This window comes from Tyto alba, unplaced genomic scaffold (assembly GCF_018691265.1).
Source record: "Tyto alba isolate M040663 unplaced genomic scaffold, T.alba_DEE_v4.0 Super-Scaffold_10, whole genome shotgun sequence".
Classification (NCBI taxonomy): domain Eukaryota; kingdom Metazoa; phylum Chordata; class Aves; order Strigiformes; family Tytonidae; genus Tyto; species Tyto alba.
Genome location: NW_024881262.1, coordinates 14,823,112 through 14,841,036, shown reverse-complemented (window position 1 = coordinate 14,841,036; position 17,925 = coordinate 14,823,112). Strand labels below are relative to the sequence as shown.

The 17,925-nt window shown below is 56.4% G+C and overlaps 1 protein-coding gene across 1 annotated transcript; it reads right to left on the bottom strand.

Annotated features, from left to right (window-relative positions):
* Nucleotides 1–3,805: 3,805 nt before the first annotated feature.
* HES1 (hes family bHLH transcription factor 1) lies at nucleotides 3,806–5,717 on the bottom strand. The gene is made up of 4 exons (XM_042796812.1): nucleotides 5,540–5,717; nucleotides 5,371–5,466; nucleotides 5,197–5,284; nucleotides 3,806–4,543 (listed from the first exon to the last, which is right to left on the bottom strand). The coding sequence occupies exons 1-4, from the start codon at nucleotides 5,645–5,647 to the stop codon at nucleotides 4,059–4,061; spliced, it is 777 nt and encodes a 258-aa protein (XP_042652746.1). The 5' UTR covers nucleotides 5,648–5,717; the 3' UTR covers nucleotides 3,806–4,058.
* Nucleotides 5,718–17,925: the final 12,208 nt, after the last annotated feature.

Sequence of the window (17,925 nt, the reverse complement as noted above, 5' to 3'; positions counted from 1 at the left end):
ACAGGGCACAAGAAAAGCGGATTGCACACTGCGTGGCCCAAATCAGTGTCCTCAAACACTTGCAAGCCACCATAGCGGGGAGCTGGCACCCCTGGGGCAAAGCTCTGGCATGGATGTGCCAGGGGACATCAGAAATTGCTCCTGCTGCAGAGGCTGTGAAGGGGAGAGGTTTGTCCCAGCTCAGCTGGGAACACACTCCCCAGCGCCAGCTGATGGCGTGGCCGCAAATGTTTAATGAACGGGAGTGGAGTCGTTTGTCTGGGCTGACCCCCCCAGGAAGTCTGCACTCCGCAAAACAAACCGGGCTTTTGTTTGACTTGCTTTAAGTAAAACACATGTCACCCCTGTAAATCACAGGTCCCCTGCCCTGCCCCGGGGGCAGCAGCAAAGGCGGGTGCTGGCCTCCAGGCACCCCTGCAAGCCCGAGCCACAGGGTGCCTGGGTCTGGGCAGGATCTGGCCTCACCCTCTGCCCTGACCGGGAGCTGTGGGGCTGGAGCATTGGGGTCCCGACAGCAGCCAGCCTCACGCAGCCCCCAGGGAGGCTTGCAGTGCTGGTCCCGGCGGGCTTTTGCCCCCCAGCACCCCAAGACGGACTGCCTCAACCCCCCCCAAACCCCAACCTGGCTGCCAGGCTGCTTTTTCACCAGCGCCTGGCTCCCAGCCCAAGGTCAGCCAGCAGCCGCCGGGCCCTTGGCACGAGCGAGGCCGACGGTTTGGGGCAGCCGTCCGGGGGGCCGCAGGGCCCACGCTCTCGGCCCAGGCGTGCGGACGGCGTGCGGCGGCGGGCTGCCGGCGCTCGGCCACGGGCTGCCGGCGCTCGGCCACGGGCTGCCGGCGCTCGGCCACGGGCTGCCGGCGCTCGGCCACGCCGCCTGCCAGCGGGGGCCGGAGCGGGCTCGTGTGCTGGCGGCGGCGACGCGCTCCCTCCCGCGCTCCCCGCGCTGCCTGGCAGCCCGCCACCGCGCCGGGGGTTCGCTCCTTTCTCACGACCTCTCAGGTTCCTGAGCTCATCTGGGAGCTATTCATTTCCTGCCAGAAAACAGCCTTGCCTGCTAAAAAAACCACCTTGGCCGCAGAGCGGCCCAGGGCTTGGTACGAGGGCTCTCCCGGCTTAAATCATAAAGCTCCGGCTGTCTGGCTCGAATCAAAGGCAGGGCAGGCGTGCAGAGGGGGGCTGGGGAGGGGGTATGGGGGCCAGTGCCATATGGTAGCACTTAAGAGCCAAGGAGGAAGCGAGGAGGGGTTTTTGCACCGCTCGCAAGGAGTGTGGGAAAAGTTAATTGACTTTAATGACAGGTTTCCCGCGATGGCAGCAGCGGCCGATGGGAGGGAGCTGCAGGGATGTGAGGGGCGGCTGGGGATGTAAGCCCCGTGGTGGGTGGGGAGCACGGCAGGGTGCTGGGGGAGCCAGGCAAAGCCCCCGACCCACGGGCCCCCACACAGGTGCACTGCAGGCAGGGATGGAGCACTGGGTCCCTGCAGCTCAGCGCTCTCCAGGCTGCAAATGCACGCACCGGATTGTGGCAAACTGCTTACAAGCCCAAGAACTGTAAACCAAGAGGGACAAACCTGGCTCCAGCCCTCCCTGGGGTCATCTCTGCTGCTCACCAGGGTGTCCAGGGAAGCCAACAGGAGCTGCATCATGTCCAGCAGCAGAGTCCAGTCCCTTTTCCTACCTGTCCTGCACAGGGCTGTGCAGGGCCACCACCCAGCAGCTCAGCCCTGTCGCTCTGTCCCTCCCATCCCTCCCTTACCCTTGCCTGCTCACCCCACAGCACCAGTTTGAAGGTACTTGCTGCACCTGAAGGGTAACTCCCGCACATAATGATCCATGGACCCGCAGCCTGCATTTGTCATCCCAATTTGTCACGGGCTCAGTGAATTGGCATCAACAGCACGGCTCCTGGGAATTGCTCTGATCCCCTCAAAGCTCACAAACTGAAGCAGATATCTCATGTCAACGGGCTGTGGGATAGAGTAAACACAGAAAGCTTTGGAGAAACCGGTCCAAGCATGGCATATCTGCTTTATACTAGGCTATTTAAACTCCATTAGCAAATAGGTTCGTCTTGTTTTTCATTCCTGGATCTGCTGTGTGTTCTCCATTAGCCTACAGCAAAGTATTTTTTTTTTTTTTTAATGAGCTTTCCAAACCAACTTCTTCATCAGAAAAGGAAGACTCTGCTAAGCTTGAACAGCCTCAGCCCTTACAGACCAGTAATACATCACCTGTATCAGCTCCACAGGCAGGAGTTGATCTGATGCAATTCCCAGACAGGTCCTGCACGCACTTCTCTGAACACAAGGCGGGCTCTGTCCTGCCCTTCGTACCTCCAGTGAAGAAAGGTGACACTATGGCAGGTGGAGGGGAAGGCAGGCTCAGCCCGTACGGCCACACGCCTCCCTAGGGACAGCAAATCCAGTATTCCCAAGCCTGGCACACAAAACCTGGCTGTGAGGCAGCACCGTGAGGGTGGCAATGCAGGCAGGCTGGCAGCGTGTTGGGAGACAGGGAAGGGGAAGCTCTTCGGTGTCACCCAGGGAGATGAGCCCCTGCAGCCCCTTTTAAAGGAAAGATGCCACTGCCCCCAAGCCGCTCAGTAGACCCTGCAGAAAGATCCCAGACACCACCACCTGCCCCTTTCTCCCCCTCCAATATCCATCCCGAAAAGTACTTTCAGATCAGGAGGATGTGTTTGTATACAGGGAGAAGGGGGTGAAAGCTGGGGAGGGATTCAAACCCCAGCAGGTTTAATCTGTCTGGTCTCGCATTCTCCCCAGCTTTCATTTCTCCAGCACCTGGATACAGTCAAGCACCTGGCTGATCCAGACAAAATCCAACAAGCTTTTGCAGCAGGATTTGGAAGGAATCCCCAGTGAATCCTGGCACATTTTAAAGCTGTCCGCTCTGAGTTAGGACTTGTTAAGAAGGGCGATGCAAACTGTAACCCGAGACTGCCGCTCATCTTTATCTAGGGCTCACATCTTGCTTGAAAATGGGGCATCCCCGAGTCAAAGGGGTCAGTTGCCACTCATGGTTAGATAGTCCGCACAGCTCCACATCACTCCCCCAGACACGTGTTTTCCATATAACAGCAAAGGAAATGCCCAACTCTATCAAAAACACATGCAGAGCATTAATCATCAAGCAGAGCCTGGCTGGTGCTCAGGGCCAGGAACAGCTCTGTGCTTTTAAGCCCAGGTGGAGGTGGTGCCCAGCGCCTGCTGCAGCCTGTCAGCCCAGAGACAGGAGCACTCATGTCAGGCTTGTCCTGTGGAGAGCCGCTGTTTTTGTAACACGAGAAGCTGGCAGGCACCGCTCTCTAAATCAACTGACTGAAGTCATTCGCGATTTACACCACGGCCTGGGAGCGGGCCCCTCCGGGTCTGGGGCAGGAGGCTCATCAGGGCAGCCTCGACTGGGAGCCGGGCTGTCAGGCTCTGTGCCCAATCTGTCTCACTTTACCTGGGCTACTCCACTCCATCAGCCTGAGGAGCCAGGAACAGAGTCGAGGTGCCTCCCTCAGCGCATTCACCAGCGCTGCAAACATAAGCTCTTTTTAACAAGTCTGATCAGTTGAGCTGCTCCCAAGAAGCAGTAATTACATCTGCCCCAGGGTAGGGAGAGGGGCCAGGCCATCTCACAAGACGACAGAGGGGACAGAGGGTCCGAGTGACAGCTCCAGCCTGGAGAGCAGAACAAGGCAGCCCTGGAGCAGCATGATCCACAGGCAGCCAGGAGCTGGGCTCCCTCCTATGCACACATCCCAGCACTCCAACTTATCTCCAAAGGCCTTCCAAAATGGAAGAGACACTTTTATTTTAAGAGCATTCAAAAAAAAAAAAAAAAAAAACCAAAAAAACAACAAACCCCGATCTTTGGTGTCACATAAGGAAGGGGAGGGAAGGGAGAAAAAAGATCTCGTGTAAAACACGAAACACTGTCGAGGGAGTGCTATGGTACAAAGGCACAATCCAATATGAACATATAACCTATGTACAGCCGTGCCAGCAGCACGGGGTGCGGCTCTTAGTCCAGTCGGGCGCCTGCCACCCTCACCAGGGTCTCCAGACCGAGTCAGCTGTGCCGGGTGGTGGGCCAGGCGGCGAGGCGGCAGTGGCAGCCGCGGCTGGGCCACCGTACAGCGGCAGCACAGCACTGCTGGGAGCAAAGGCGGTGCTGGGGATGAGGAAGGCAAATTGCCCATCGGAGGCTGGCAGCAGCTGGAAGCCACCGTACACCTTGGCTGCATCGGCGCCTGGCTTGCAGGGCATGCCCGGGAGCGGCCCGGCACCACTGCCCGGCGGCACCAGCGGTGGCCCAAAGGCTGCGGCTGGCGGCAGCGGGGGTGGCGGGGGGGGCGCAGGGTAGTTCATGGCGTTGATCTGGGTCATGCAGCTGGCCAGGTGGCCCAGGAGCCGGGTGCGCACCTCGGTGTTGACACCCTCACAGGTGGAGAGGAACCGCGTCACCTCGTTCATGCACTCGCTGAAGCCAGCACGGTACTTGCCCAGCACCGTGGGGTCTGTGCTCAGCGCAGCTGTGGGGGGAGAGAGGTGCACGGCGGTCAGCAGGCTCCACAGGGGACACGGGGGTGTGCAGCCCACTGACATGGCATCCTGCAGCCCCTCTGAGCTAGGAATCCAAGCAGGAAATGCAGCCCCTCCAGCAGTGTGTCTTGTGCTCCTGGGTGCCAAGGATCCGGACAGAGAGCACGGCCCCTCCCGTACCAAGTGCACCAGGGATCCAGGAGGGAAGCAGACAACCCCCAAGAACCCTCCTGCACCCCTAAGTACTGGGGGTCCAGGTGGGGAGCACAGCTCTGCTGTAGAGGGGACCCAAGGCAGGATTGGAGACCCTCCCAGCACCGTCCACATACCCCCTCCCCCTCCCTGGGGCTACAGGTACTGGGAGCACAGCACCCCTTCACCACCCCCCAGTACCAGGGATGCAAGCAGGGAGTGCCGTGCCCCTCGTAGCCCCCCAATAACCAGCATGAAGGTGGGGAGCCCACTGTCCCCCCGCACCAGGATTACAGGTACAGAGCACGATGCCCCCCCCCCCCCCCCAATCACCCCCCCACCAGTCCCGGGGATGCAGGTGTGGAGTCGGGTGCTCCCATCACCCTCGCTGCCGAGGATGCGGGGCAGGGAGTGCGATGCCCCCCCCCCACCCCCCTCCCGCGGAACTTACCGGTCATCTGGGCGCGCTGGAGGCTCCGCAGGTGCTTGACGGTCATCTCCAGGATGTCGGCTTTCTCCAGCTTGGAGTGCCGCGAGCTCTGCGGGCACAGGAGGGGCTCAGGCTGGCCCGGCAGCGGCTCCGGTCCCCCCCGCACGACCCCCTCCAACCCCGGCCCCCGCTTACATCCTTCTTCAGCGCGTCCAGGATGAGCGTCTTCAGCTGCCCCAGGCTCTCGTTGATGCGCGCCCGCCGCCGCTTCTCCATGATCGGCTTGGAGGACTGCAAGAGAGGCGGCGGTCAGCGCCCGGCGCTGCCCCGCGGGGCGCCGGCCCACCGGCGCTGCCGCCCTTACCTTCCGGTGCTCCGCCGCCGTCTTCGGCTTGTCGGGCGTCGCGTTGACGCTGGCGGGGGTGGCGGCCACCGGCGAGGCGCTGGTCTTCTCCATCAGGTCGGCCGGCATCCTGCCGCGGCGGCGGCACCGGCGGCGGGGGGAGGGGGGGGGTGAGGGGGGGGTGTGGGGAAGGGGGGAGGGGGGGGGCGCGGGGGCGCGCGCTCCGGGCCGGCGGGCGGCGGCGGGGGCCGGCGGGTGCCGCGCGCCCTTGGCCGCCCCTACTTATAGCGCGCGCCGCACGCGCGCGGCTCGTGTGAAACGTCCCCCGCCGCCGTTCCCACACTCGCGCCCAGCCAATGGGCGCCGCCCGCACGCGGCCCCGCTCGTGGACGGCGCCCGCCCATTGGCTGCGGGCCGCGCGGCGGCCGCTGGCCAATGGCGCGGTGCGGCCGCGGTTAACCCCTTGGGCGCCGCCCGCGGGGAGAGGAGGGGGGGGGGGGGGGGCGGCCCTCGGGGAGCGCCGCGCTAATTACCGGGTTAATTGGCGGCCGTGGCAGGCGCCGCCCCGCCCGCACCTCCCCGTGGAGGAGGGGGGGTGCCGCAGCCGGCCCCGGGACGGGGCTGCGCCGTGGGGGGCCGCGGCGGCCGCATCGCGGGTGTCTTGTGCGGGAAGGGCCGCGGCCCCCCGCGGTGCCCTCAGCATCGCCCGCGCGGCCTGCGCCCCGACCCCGCGGCACTCGTGCCCGCGGCGGCACCCGCGGGGCTGGGGGAAGGCGTGGGCGTGGGTGTGGGCTCCGCTCCCACGCGCGGCCGCGGCGCTGCGTGTGCTCCCGGCGTGGGGCCAGCGCGAAACCGCAGCGTGGGGCCCGTCCCGCGGCCGCGGCCCCGCCGCGCTCCTGCGGCAACCTCCGGCGGGCTCGGACAGTTTGCGGGTTACTTTTAAAAAAAAAAAAAAAAAAGTATTTTGCCTGGGGACTCGAATCTTTTTTTTCCCCTCTGCTTGACTGACTTTCTCACACTCCTATTCCCATAGTCTGCCAGCTAAGCCTGAGTCATCCTGCCAAGAACTAGACCTGGCCTATTCAAAAATGTGCTCACTCGCTCTTTCTTTCTCTCTCTTTTCTTTCTTTTTTTTTTTTGAGTATACACAGTTTTTCCACCTCCTCCAGTACCTGATCTGCACCTGTACAGGGCCAATCCCACACGTATCACCTGATCTCGCCTTTTCAGAGACCGTGAGAAAAATAAAGTTCAAGAAAGAAGAGACATGTTTGCAGATCTCACCGGTGCAGAGCCCTCGTCTCTGTAGAGGCTTGCCTGCTGAGCCTTCAGAGTTTTAAAAAAGGAAAATAAATAAAAGGGAGAGTGTCATGTTTAAAACTGCAGAAAAGTACAAATCCAGGCTTTCTTTCAGCTCCTCGATGGAGCCACAAGCCTTTTGATTCAAAAACAAAGAGCAGCCTTCAGCATGTAAGATTTAGCTTCAGATGAGCAATATTTGACGTAAGCTTCAATTAGCTAGACATTCGGACAAACTCGAGCAAGGAAAAGATTGAGACTGCACTGGGAAGTCACTACCGAAAAGCCTTTTTGCAGTCACCTTTTTGGGGAAATGGGAGACAACTGATTAGCATGAAAACTGCAGTGCATTTCTGGAGACTGAAAAAGTTCTCCGGTGGACCAGTGTTTTTTTCTAGTGCTGATATCTGCATATATTAGGGGAGGGGTGTGTGGGGGAGAGAAAATTACCACAATTACCTAGCTGGTGTTCTCCCTCCTGCAGGGATTTGCAAAGGGCTCAGGAAATGTGGAGCTGGGCAGCCCGGTCCCTCCCGGCCGGGAGTGAGAACAGGCTGCAATTATGTCCATGTTTATGGTAGCCGAGGAGCTCCCAACCGCCTCCCATCGCCGGCAGCAGCTCGGTGTCTCTGGGGGAGGAGAACAGCCTGTCATGAGGGGTTGCCAGTGCTTGCCCATGCTGGGGACCTGGGAAGCGTGTGGCAGCAGCTCCCCTTGCCTGCACTCAGCCCAGCCCCTGCCCGCTCAGAGCCCCCGGGCACCATTTCACTTTTGGGGTGCACCAGGAGCGGGGCTGTGTGGCAATGGGCCCCCAAAAGTGTCTGCTTCAGTGAGGGCTTCTTGGATCTGTGGGCCTTGCGCCGTGCGGGGCAGCGGGGAGGCTGTGGCACTGATGTCCCAGCTCCTCATCTCCTCCTCGGCCAGCCCGCAAGATGCCTTACATGCGCGGGGGTTGTGATCCCCAAGCGGAAGCGTGCCTACGTGTGAATTCCCCAGGGATCAGGAGAGGAAGGGGAGGATTTGCATGGAAGGATGTCTCTGGAAATGACATGGCTGAGGCCAAGTTTAGGCTGGAAGGAGGTGGTGCAGGGGCTTGCAATCATTGAGGGGACCTGGAACAGATCCCCTGGGCTTCTCCAGCCCTGTCTTTGCTTGTGAAAGAGGTGTCAAGGGGGTGATAAAGCCCCGAGATGAGGGGCTGCCCCAGGGACTGGGGTGTCCCTTGTCCTGCAGTCCTCTGGCAATGTTTTTTTCTTTGCTCAGCTGGTCATCTTGGGTTGCAAATTGGGAACCGTCCAAAACAGATTTGGGAAGAACCTTTAGGGAGTGCATTAGGGCATTACTGGCTGGCAGAACATCTTGGGGGAAAAATATGTTGGCGAGGAAATTTAGACTAGTCCTGGGCATAGGCCCAGGGGTGGGAAGGTGGAATAAAACAGGATGCTGCTGCTGGTGCGGCACGCAGGAGGTGAGGAGGTGGCAGGGCTGGCTGTGCCTACTCTCTGGTCCTTTAGGAAGCAGCCAAAATGAGCAAAATGTGTTTCTAGAGATCCAAGAGCCTTAATACCCAAAGCTTGCAGGATCCTAGAAAATAGAAACCAAGTTGCTTGTAAGAGCTGAGGTACAATCTGGAGCCCAGGAATGGCACACCAAACCTTTCCTCTTTGGGTCACAGACTGAAAACCTAGCCTGGCCACAGCTCAAAGACGTCACCACCCTGAAGGCTGGAAAACAAGTGCTGCGTCTCAGGGACGTGTCACTGGTTCAGGTGTCTCCTTTGGGCAGCCCCACACACATGCCTTCACTCGTGGTTCCCATCCCAAAAGCAGTTGTGCAATCCATACCCAACCGGCTCCCCAGGGAGGTGTGATCTCAGTAGCTCTGGGTGCAGGTTTCAGGGTTTATTTCCCCTCCATAAAAATTTGCCAGATCTTTGGGACAAAGTCACTTTCAAACTGACTTCCTGACAAAGCTCCCTAGATCAAACAAAGCTTTCATGGTTGCTGCTCCCCTACACACCAGGTCTTTGTGGTAAAGAGGGCAGCTTTCGTGTAGCAGTGTCACTGCCCGGCCCTCCTGACGGCAGGAGCAGCTCGCTGGGTGGGAGCGCAGCCCTGTTTTATAGCAGATCCTGCCCTCTCCTTTCGACTGGGGACACACTTCCCAAGAGCCTGATGAGACTCTGGATCCCAGTGCTGGCAGTCAAGTCTTGGGGGGCTCGCCTGGTGGCTGCTCCCCTCCTAAACGCATGCCTTGCAGGAGCCAGGCTCTTTCAGCTGTTCCCTAGCTGCCGCTGCAGAGGAGAAGCTGAAGTGTTTATTTGTTGTACTTCTCGCTATATGAGTCAGGCTGGGTGTGGGGGAGCTCCGGCCATTCTGCAGTGACACCCCCTGCACTAGGGGACACACACACACACACACACACACACATATCTGTGGGCTTCAGGAACTGGTAGCCTTCCTTCTATTGCCCACACAACCAGGCAGGCCCCCCCAGGAATGGTGCAGGGAGCTGTGGGATGAAGGCGGCAGAGGCTTTGCTGGGGTAGCAAAGTATCACTGCAAGAGTCTCTGGTGTCACTAAGGACAGGCATTGAAGAACCATTTTCATCTCCCCATCCCATCCCAGCACCGGCTGGATCACAGCTCTGCACTGAGGAGGGCTCTGGGACAAGAGCCAGGGTACCTGGATCTCTTGCTAAGCTGATTCCTCTTGGCAGGCTCCTATCCTGCTGAACCAAGGAAACGCTGCCGGGGAGCTGGCGGAGAGGGCATTTTGGCAGCTGCAAAATGCCACCCATGTGGATGGGAATTCCCTTCCTGCCCTGATACCCACGGTGTTACTTCAGAGATCGCTGGCTGGTTGGGCTGGAGCAGCTGCGTGTGCTAATGGGCACGAGATGATGCAGCCTCAGCTTTCCCCTTTGCACCCTTGCAGAGCCCCAGCTCCAGCCTGGTCCTCCGTCAGCAGTGAGGGCTGGGTGCTGGCAGGTGCTGCAGCTGGGAACGAGCACTGGGAACATCCCCCAATTGTTGGCAGGGCTTCGACCTGTATCTGCCACTGCCATTGCCAGCCAGAGGCTGGGAGCTGCCTTATACCCTTCTCTTAGAGATGCTCTTTCCCTGCAACATGACCAGAGTTTACTGGACTACAGATTTGCAGTCTGCTGGCCATGGCAGGGCAGTCCTGCTCCAGCACAACAGCCGGTATCTTTGGCAAGGTACAGCAGCTCCAGGCAGAGGGACATACAGCTGAGCCTGCATCCCTCTCAGAACCAGAAATAAATGCACAGTCACCGCTGCGCTCCAGAGAGGAGAAGGAGCGTCTCTCGGCTGTCATCCTCTCCCTGTGTGGTGGGAGGTGTTGGCAGTGAGAGCTGAGTTATTTATTTATTAAGATCCCACTTGTGTTGATGCTTAAGGCTGCTGTCTCTGCGCTGGAGCCGTGGTGTTTGTGTGCTTGCAGGGCACAGGGTACGTGTAAGAAAATACTGTGAGTTTGGCAGTGGTGGGGCTGGAGGAGGCATGTGAGCCTCACTGGCACAGAAAATATCCCTGTCCCAAACACCAAGCAGAAGGCAGCCTCTCGAGAGCCTCCAGGCAAAGGTAAATGTGCATGAGCTCCACATCCACCGAGGCCAGCCCCAGCCACGTTGCTGCAGCGCTCGTGTGCTGAGCCATATGTGATCCCTGGCATGCTGTGGCTACAGGAAGCCCCACAGGCTTTTCCAGAACATGGCTTTTAAGTCAGATCAGACCAGCAGTGTGATTTGCAGCCCAGCTGTGTGCAGCTGGATCAGCTCGGCTGGAGGGCAGGAAGATGCAGGCGGGAGCGTGGTGAGGTGGGAGCCTCGCCAGCCATCCTCAGTGCAAGGAAACCGTGCCTGGGTGCGTCAGCGGCCCCTGGAAGTCCCAGCACACAAGCCCCTGTCTGTGCCCCCTGTGCCCTCTTCCCCCAGCCCCGCTGGCACCAGCAGCCGAGGGCAGGGGGGAGCCATGGCAGGCAGCTCCCTGGGGACACAACCTTCACCAACTGCCAGCTCATACATCCCACGGGGCCAGCCCTTGACCACAGTGTCTGTGCTCCTCTGCAGAGTGATCAATCACATTTTCCAACACGATTCTTTCTCCTTGTCATTAATCAGATTAAGAAAGCATCCTGGACTGATCACTGCCCCAGAGATTTCTGTTAAATTCACCGGCTGATCGTTACCTCTTATTCCTGGTGCCGTGAACTGGCAGCGGGGAGAGCACTGTGTGAACTGCAGGTTTTCCTTAAAACCCTGGCAACCACGGCGATGCAGCAAGAAAATATTTGGGACCTTTGGGAGGTGCTGCGCCAGGCAGCCCTGCCTCATGGTGTTTAGCTCAGCTGAGGGCAGCGTGGGTGGGTGGTCAGGACAGCCAGCACAGGGGCTGTGTGCCTCGCCGAGGGCAGGGACAGGGGTCTCAGCCCCTCTTGGGACACCAGGCATTTCCCCTTGACAGATGGGATCCGTCGCAGCTTGCCAGCCCTCCCATTCCCACTATTCCTGTATCCGTTTATTCAAAAAACCACAGGATACTTCAGGGTGCAGTGCTTTGCTGCCGCAGAACAGAGCCTTTGCACAGCCAGCGTCTTTCTTGAAGTGATAAGTAGATGGACTCTGATAAATCCAGGGTATGATGAATCATTTGCACTTGGCACCTGCTCTCCTTGGTGTCTTCAGTGTTTTAGCCTGGCAGCGTTATTGAGAGAATTAGCCTATCTCACTAATATTTTAATGTATATATAATTTGAATGCTGCATTCCTGAAATCAATATTCATTATTCAAGATGATAGCAAAGTGAAAATTAGTCCTGTAGCTATATCAAGAATTTCAGGATGATCATATGTTATTAGGATTAGCGACCTCATGAAGACACACGTCTTCATACACGTGGGCAGGGCAGCAGGGCACGGTGCTGAGCTGTGTGGCAGTGCACCCTCAGCATCGTCCCTGCCACCTCTCCAGGGAGCCAGATCCTGCCCTGCCTCCTGCCTGTGGCAGTCCTGGTGAGCCACCTGAATTATGCCAGAGTTAAGCTGCAATGGCAGGTAAGGCAATCTGGGGCGGTGTGCCAGGGGGACACAGGGATGGTGGATTTTTGTTTATTTTTAAGCCCAGCGCGGTCTGACCTGACATGGGAGGTGGTGATTTGAAATCCTCATTTAACACATTTTGCCAGCAGAGCAGGCTGCATGCTAGGATGGAGTGGGTTTTTCCCTTATTTTCCTTCCTCCTCTTGATTATTTGCAGACATGCCCCCTCATTAGCCCCTTGGCCACTGACACAGGTTAGCAAGGGGTGGGATTTTTGGAAAACTGTGCATTCTCCATTTGCTTTGGTTCTGCACAGTCACATGCGTGCTAGTCCAGAGCTCGGTGCATGCCCTGATGCTGGAGATCATAGTGGAGAATCATTGCTCTGATGCGAGCTAGTACGAGAGGAGAAAAGGTGGAGATCTTTTACATGCTAGTCAAGAACTGATGTTACTAATTACTGTAATAGAAAATATTATCCCTCAGAGGATGTTGTTATTTTATAAACAAGGGGATAATTTACAGCTCAATTACTTAAATCATGAGTTAATAGCTAAGCGTAATGAATAAATACATTTGCAAGTACAACATTTAATTTGCACAGATTCCAGTAGTCTAGGCATTAAGAGCCAGATAATTATTTGATAAGTAATCTGTAATGTCATATGAAATGACATTTATTTTAACATCTAATCCAAATGATGAAATATCCTGAAATGAGATTTCAAGGGCCTTGTCCTTCCTCCTATGCAACGAAGGGCAGTGTTTTTCATCAGCTGCCTTAGAAACGTGTTCAGGCTGCCTGGGAGCACAGGGGAAGGCAGAGTAACAAACCTAGGTTCATGCAGGTGCAATTTTTTAATACTACAAAATGCAAAGAGAGAAGGTAGAGACAAAAATTGTGGATGTCTGTGGTGGGCTGGGAGGCTTCACATCAGTGTTAGCTGACGGCAAGACTGTGGGGCTATGAAAAACAGAGGCAGCACCTGAGGAGGTGAGCGGAAACTATTTCTGGTGACAAAAGGGAGGTGTGAGTGCCACGGCGTGAGCACCAGCGAGCTCTCAGCTCTGTGCAAGGACACAAACGGAAGCAGCAGCAAATAAACCCAGCAAAGGGGGTTTTGCAGCCCACTGTTTGTCTGTGCATGCCCGACAGCCTTTGCTTGCTCTGCAGGAGGCTGCAGGACTTTGGATGCTGTGGGACTTTGTGCCCGCTGCAGGCAGGTCCCGTTCTGCGGGGTGTGAGGAGCCCTGCCTGCTGCCCACCCGCTGCTGCAGGGGCCAGGGCTGCTGCCCTGAGTAAGAGGCCCTGCAAACAGCAGGCACCTGCGCTTCGGTTGCTGCTATTCAATAATCTTGGGCTACTGGTGCCCTTTCGCAGGCTCATATCTTTATTGGAGGCTGTTAAAGCCAAACCTCCCCACAGCAATAACATGACTACAAAGCATTTCTAAGAAAAAAGTACGTGGGAATAAGGGAGATACTGAGATCCCAGCCAATTTCAGTACAATACAAGTCTGAAGTATCCTTATAAAGTTAACAAGTCAAATTTAAATGTATACAAGGCTCAGGAGCATACAGGAAACAGGATCAGCCAAACCTTCAAAGGCACATCATTGTCTTTCAGAAAGTCCTCTGAAAGGCTCATGCCATAAAAAAGGTGTATTCCCATGGCTGATATAGTGATAAACCCGGTGGAGAAATGCCAGCAGCCAGGGTGGGCAGGGATGCTCGCTGCAGGGATGTTACAGTGGCCCAGTCCGTTGTTACGGTGTGCTTTGTCCTGCTCTCTCTGCTGCTGCTCCACAATAAAATGGGGTTCTTCTGTTGTAAATCTGGGGAAGGTTTGGCAGGTGATGTCCTCCGGGGCAAGCAGCGACCCTTGCCCCTCGCTTTACAATAGGCAAGCCAGCCTTTGCAATCCCGCTGCTGGAGAGGGGTAAGAAAATAATGCTTATGGCTTACCCAACACCATCTCCATCACACTCCTGCGCAGCACAAGCTGCAGCCAGGAGCGCAGCACGCAGTGGTGAAGTCCCTGTCCCCTGTGACATAAGCACCCTTGGACGTCACAGGCAGGTGCAAATGAGGGAAGAGCTGGAAGAGGCTGCTTGTGCTGCACGCCCAGGAGCTTGTCCCTGCTTTTTCCCCACAGCCAAAGGCACCTGTGGATTCGGAGCATGTCTGCTGTAGGCACCTGGAGAACAGCTTGTTTCAGCAAGGGAGCTAGAGGGGACCTCACGGTGTGTTGCAATGTGGAAACCATGCCAAAAGGTTCCAAGCCTGCCCCTATTTAAGTCCCTTAAGTACCAGATTAATAGCCAAATGTGCTCATGAAACGCCAGAGACCCAGAGCTCATTCAGCCTGCCTGGGTGGCGTTGGCATGGCCAGTTTACCATGCCTGATCTTTCTGTCTCTGGTGTGTTATCTGTGGATAGCAGGCTATATTCTGCCTTCATCATGTGCTGTTGTGTGTGTATACATTTTACCCATCTGTTTGAAAGCAAGAAGCAATGCCACGTGACTTAAGCAACCAGACATGTTCTGTAAATAGCAAAGCATCCCAGCAACCTAGATTGCAAACCATTCAAAGGCTGCAACAGAATGGCAGAAAAGTATCAGGAAAATGCCCTGCCAGGAGGACACTGGAAAAATCAAGGTCATTTCATGGCTTGTTTGTGAGTGGGAAGCAAAACCACCCTGATTTGGTGCCTCTGGAGAGGCCAGCAGGTCTGGGATGTGTGTTGTGGGACCTGGCATGCAGGAATTCATGAACCATAAGGCCTTGTCAAAAATAATTTTTAAATGAAATGCAGTGTCCTGGCAAAACACATGCCTGAGACATAAAACAAAACCAAAGTACAAAATGTGGTGTTTAAAAGCTGGATTCTGTCTCAAGTGAATAGAAGCCACATGCATGCATCTGAGATCAGATTTTGGCCTGATTTGAAACTGTGCTTGCGGAGGCTGCAGCAAGAGCAGGCAGAGGAAGGCTCCATCTCCTTTTACGATCCTCTAGACCACATGAGCCTTCCTGCGCTTCCCTGAGAGTGAAAAGGCTTCTGACACCAGCCCCTGTGTGTGTTAGCTCCCTGGCTGTGGGATGGAGGGTCCTGGGGCTGCACTGGGCAGTGCGGTGGCTCAGCTGCCCGCTCCACACCATGTGCAGGCAGCAAGGCTGCTTCCACCTGCCTGAAAGCCAGGTCAGGACATGCACCTTCGTGCCTGTTCAGGGCTGGTGAGCTCCCAGTGACACCACCATGCACTGGGTGTCCTGCAAAAGTGCCGGTACCTTAACCTTTATTAATTGGGGAGAGGAAAAAATAATGCTGGCAAAATATTGTCAAATACTTCAAATTAATGATTAATTCTAGATGGAGTGATACTGTTTGATGTGGTCTTTGCTGGTTTAAACAGGAGAGGGGTGATTCACTCTAAAGGAATTTATAAAAACACAAGTATTTGCTCACGGACAATAAATACTGGGGCAGATAAAAAAGGAGATGAAGTGTTCGGCGTCGTGATAGCAACTCCGCTTGAGAAAACTTTTGACCTTCTCACATCTTAAATCAATGCACCCCTCCACCCCCAGGCCTGCCCTTGAGGCTGAGGGGACGGGTATGTGGGAGCACGCCAGGCTTGCCGTGGGCTGCATCGTGAGCAGGTTCCCCCCCCCCGTCTCCCTCCTGTCCCTGCAGAGAGGCTCAGGCACCCTCTGGTGCCTGGTGAGGGGCACGGGGCAGCACCCGGCAGCGGTTTACACAATCTGTGTACACAGCGTAATCTGTCAATTTGCCTGTTGTAAATCTAAGCGTATAAACCTGGTGCTGTAGCTGCTGTGGTTTACAGAGATGCTCTGCCTGGGAAGCTGAGAGTTATGCTGCCTGCTGGCAAGCTAGGAGTCCCATCCCATCCCATCCCATCCCATCCCATCCCATCCCATCCCATCCCATCCCATCCCGTCCCGTCCCGTCCCGTCCCATCCCGTCCCCTCCTGGCACGGGCAGGTGGAACGCCCTGGAGGGATGGCTGCAGGCAGCAGAGAGCCCATTAATAACCCAGACGGAGCGTCAGCGGAGGGGCTGGCAGCACCATGCGTGCCCCACGGCACCTGACAGCCATCGGATGTGTACCTGAAGGAGGGAGCTTGCTACCTACCTTTCCCGTGGGAATACGGCGCAGCCAGGATAACCCCCAGACCTCGATGGGGCTCTGCCAGTGCCATTAAAGTGTTGACATCCAGTGATTACCCTGATATGGTGCTGGTTTTATTGAGACAAAATTAGCCACTTGCACTTTGAAGGGAGGCTAGGCACACACGATCACTGGGTGTCCCCTGCCGGGAGGGGCTCCAGAGCCTCTTTTCACTCTGGGCTTTTTTTCTTTACAAAAACCTAACTGGTTTTGCCCTAAAAATAGCAGCATGAGGGTGAGCAGGGGGACCGAAGTCCCTGAGCTCGTGTCCAGCCTTGCTGCGGCTCCGCGGGGCAGCCGGCGCGGGGTGGTCACCGCGCCGGGCGGTGCGGGGGGCCGGCCGGTACCCACGGAGGGGCTGAGCCCCGACCTGCGGCCGTTCCCGCGGCATCGCCTCGCAGGCTGTCAGCAAGCCTTTCACCGCAGACCCTACTGACATCATCCTTTCCAAAACACCTGAGCTCCTCGTGGTCCCTGTGCTCATAACACTTGGAAGTGACAGCGGCTTCTGGTTTCAATTAACCCAGGGGCAGTTTGGGGACTATCTGGTTGCACAGGGGTGGAGGGGAGAGGAGAAAAGGCCTTTCTGAGCAGTGGCAATGGAGTGTGTGGGTGAGAAACTTCTGAAAAAAGCAGATGGTTTCTCTCTTTCCTTCCTCCTTCTTTTCCTCTTTTTTTTTTTTTTTTCCTGAATTCTGTGGAACAGACAACCCAACAGCACATTTTTCACCATCAAAGCTTTGCTGAAGGGAATTCTCTACTGCTTTTTCATTTCTTCCTGATGTTCACAGATCATAAAGCAAACGAGGACAGGGAGAGCAGATCGGTCCCAGGGTCTCAGCAGAGGACCAGACCGACACCCTTGGTGCACGACAGCCTTTCGCCGGTGGTTGGCAGCCAGAGGAAGTGCACACACATCTGCCTTTGGATGCTGGGTACCAGACACGGCACAGCAGCCAGCTGCTGCTGACATGGGAATCTGGGACACACAGAGGTTTGCAGAGGTCTGTGACCTCCACCGTGGACATCTGCATAAGAGTGTTCAAGTGCTGGTGCTGTCCTGGGAGGAGACACACTCACAGGTCAGCAAAGGCAGGTCCCACCTGGAGCCTTCCTCCCGCAGCCTTCCCATGGTCACACAGCAGCCAGGGATCCCAAATCTGATGTTGCTGGGAGATACAGGGAGGAAGGAAGCCATAGTCTCATGAAATCCCAGCCCACACTGTACCGGTCCCTTAAATTACTCTCAGTCATGTGCAACATGTTTGATGCCTTTTGGAAGAAAAGTAGTTAAAGGAGGAGGTGTAAATGGAAAATAAGATTGAAGGGCAGACAGGGCTAGAGAGTTCTGTCATGCTAATCTGAGATCGGCTTTTTTAAGACACCATTTTTAGATCTGGCAACGCTAGCTGATTGCTGCCCCCTGCAATGCATGGCTGCTCTGGCTGCGCCATGGGAAGATGCTCTTTGAAAAGGAGGAGTGAGAATTCAGCCCATGAACAGCACACAGGGAGGGATGGGAGCAAGGGACGTGCTGCCAGTTGTACTTGGAGGGCGGGGGGGAGGACGTGGATGGCTCTGGTCTTCTTTCACCAGTGGCTTGACATAAAAAGGGAAAAATTGCTTGCAAAATGTGTTTCCGCAGCCAAGAAAGTGAGATGTGGATGTGGCGTGGGGCCCAGAGCCGCTGCCCGGTCCCCTGGGGCTGCCTGCAAGGGTGGGCGGCCGGACAACATGCTCGCTACATGCATGTGGCAGAGTCAGAGGAAGAAAACTGCAGAAGGGAACAACAAAACTGCCAGGAAGGGCTGAAATGATTGCTCAGACCAGGAGGGTCTGGAGCAACTCCTG

Excerpts from the sequence above, each read along its gene's own strand:
- HES1 (XM_042796812.1), bottom strand. The coding sequence starts at position 5,647 with ATGCCGGCCGACCTGATGGAGAAGACCAGCGCCTCGCCGGTGGCCGCC. Across the intron at positions 5,467-5,539 it reads CGGCGGCGGAGCACCGGAAG|TCCTCCAAGCCGATCATGGA; the intron begins GTAAGGGCGGCA and ends CCTCTCTTGCAG. Across the intron at positions 4,544-5,196 it reads CCAGCGCGCCCAGATGACCG|CTGCGCTGAGCACAGACCCC; the intron begins GTAAGTTCCGCG and ends CTCCCCCCACAG.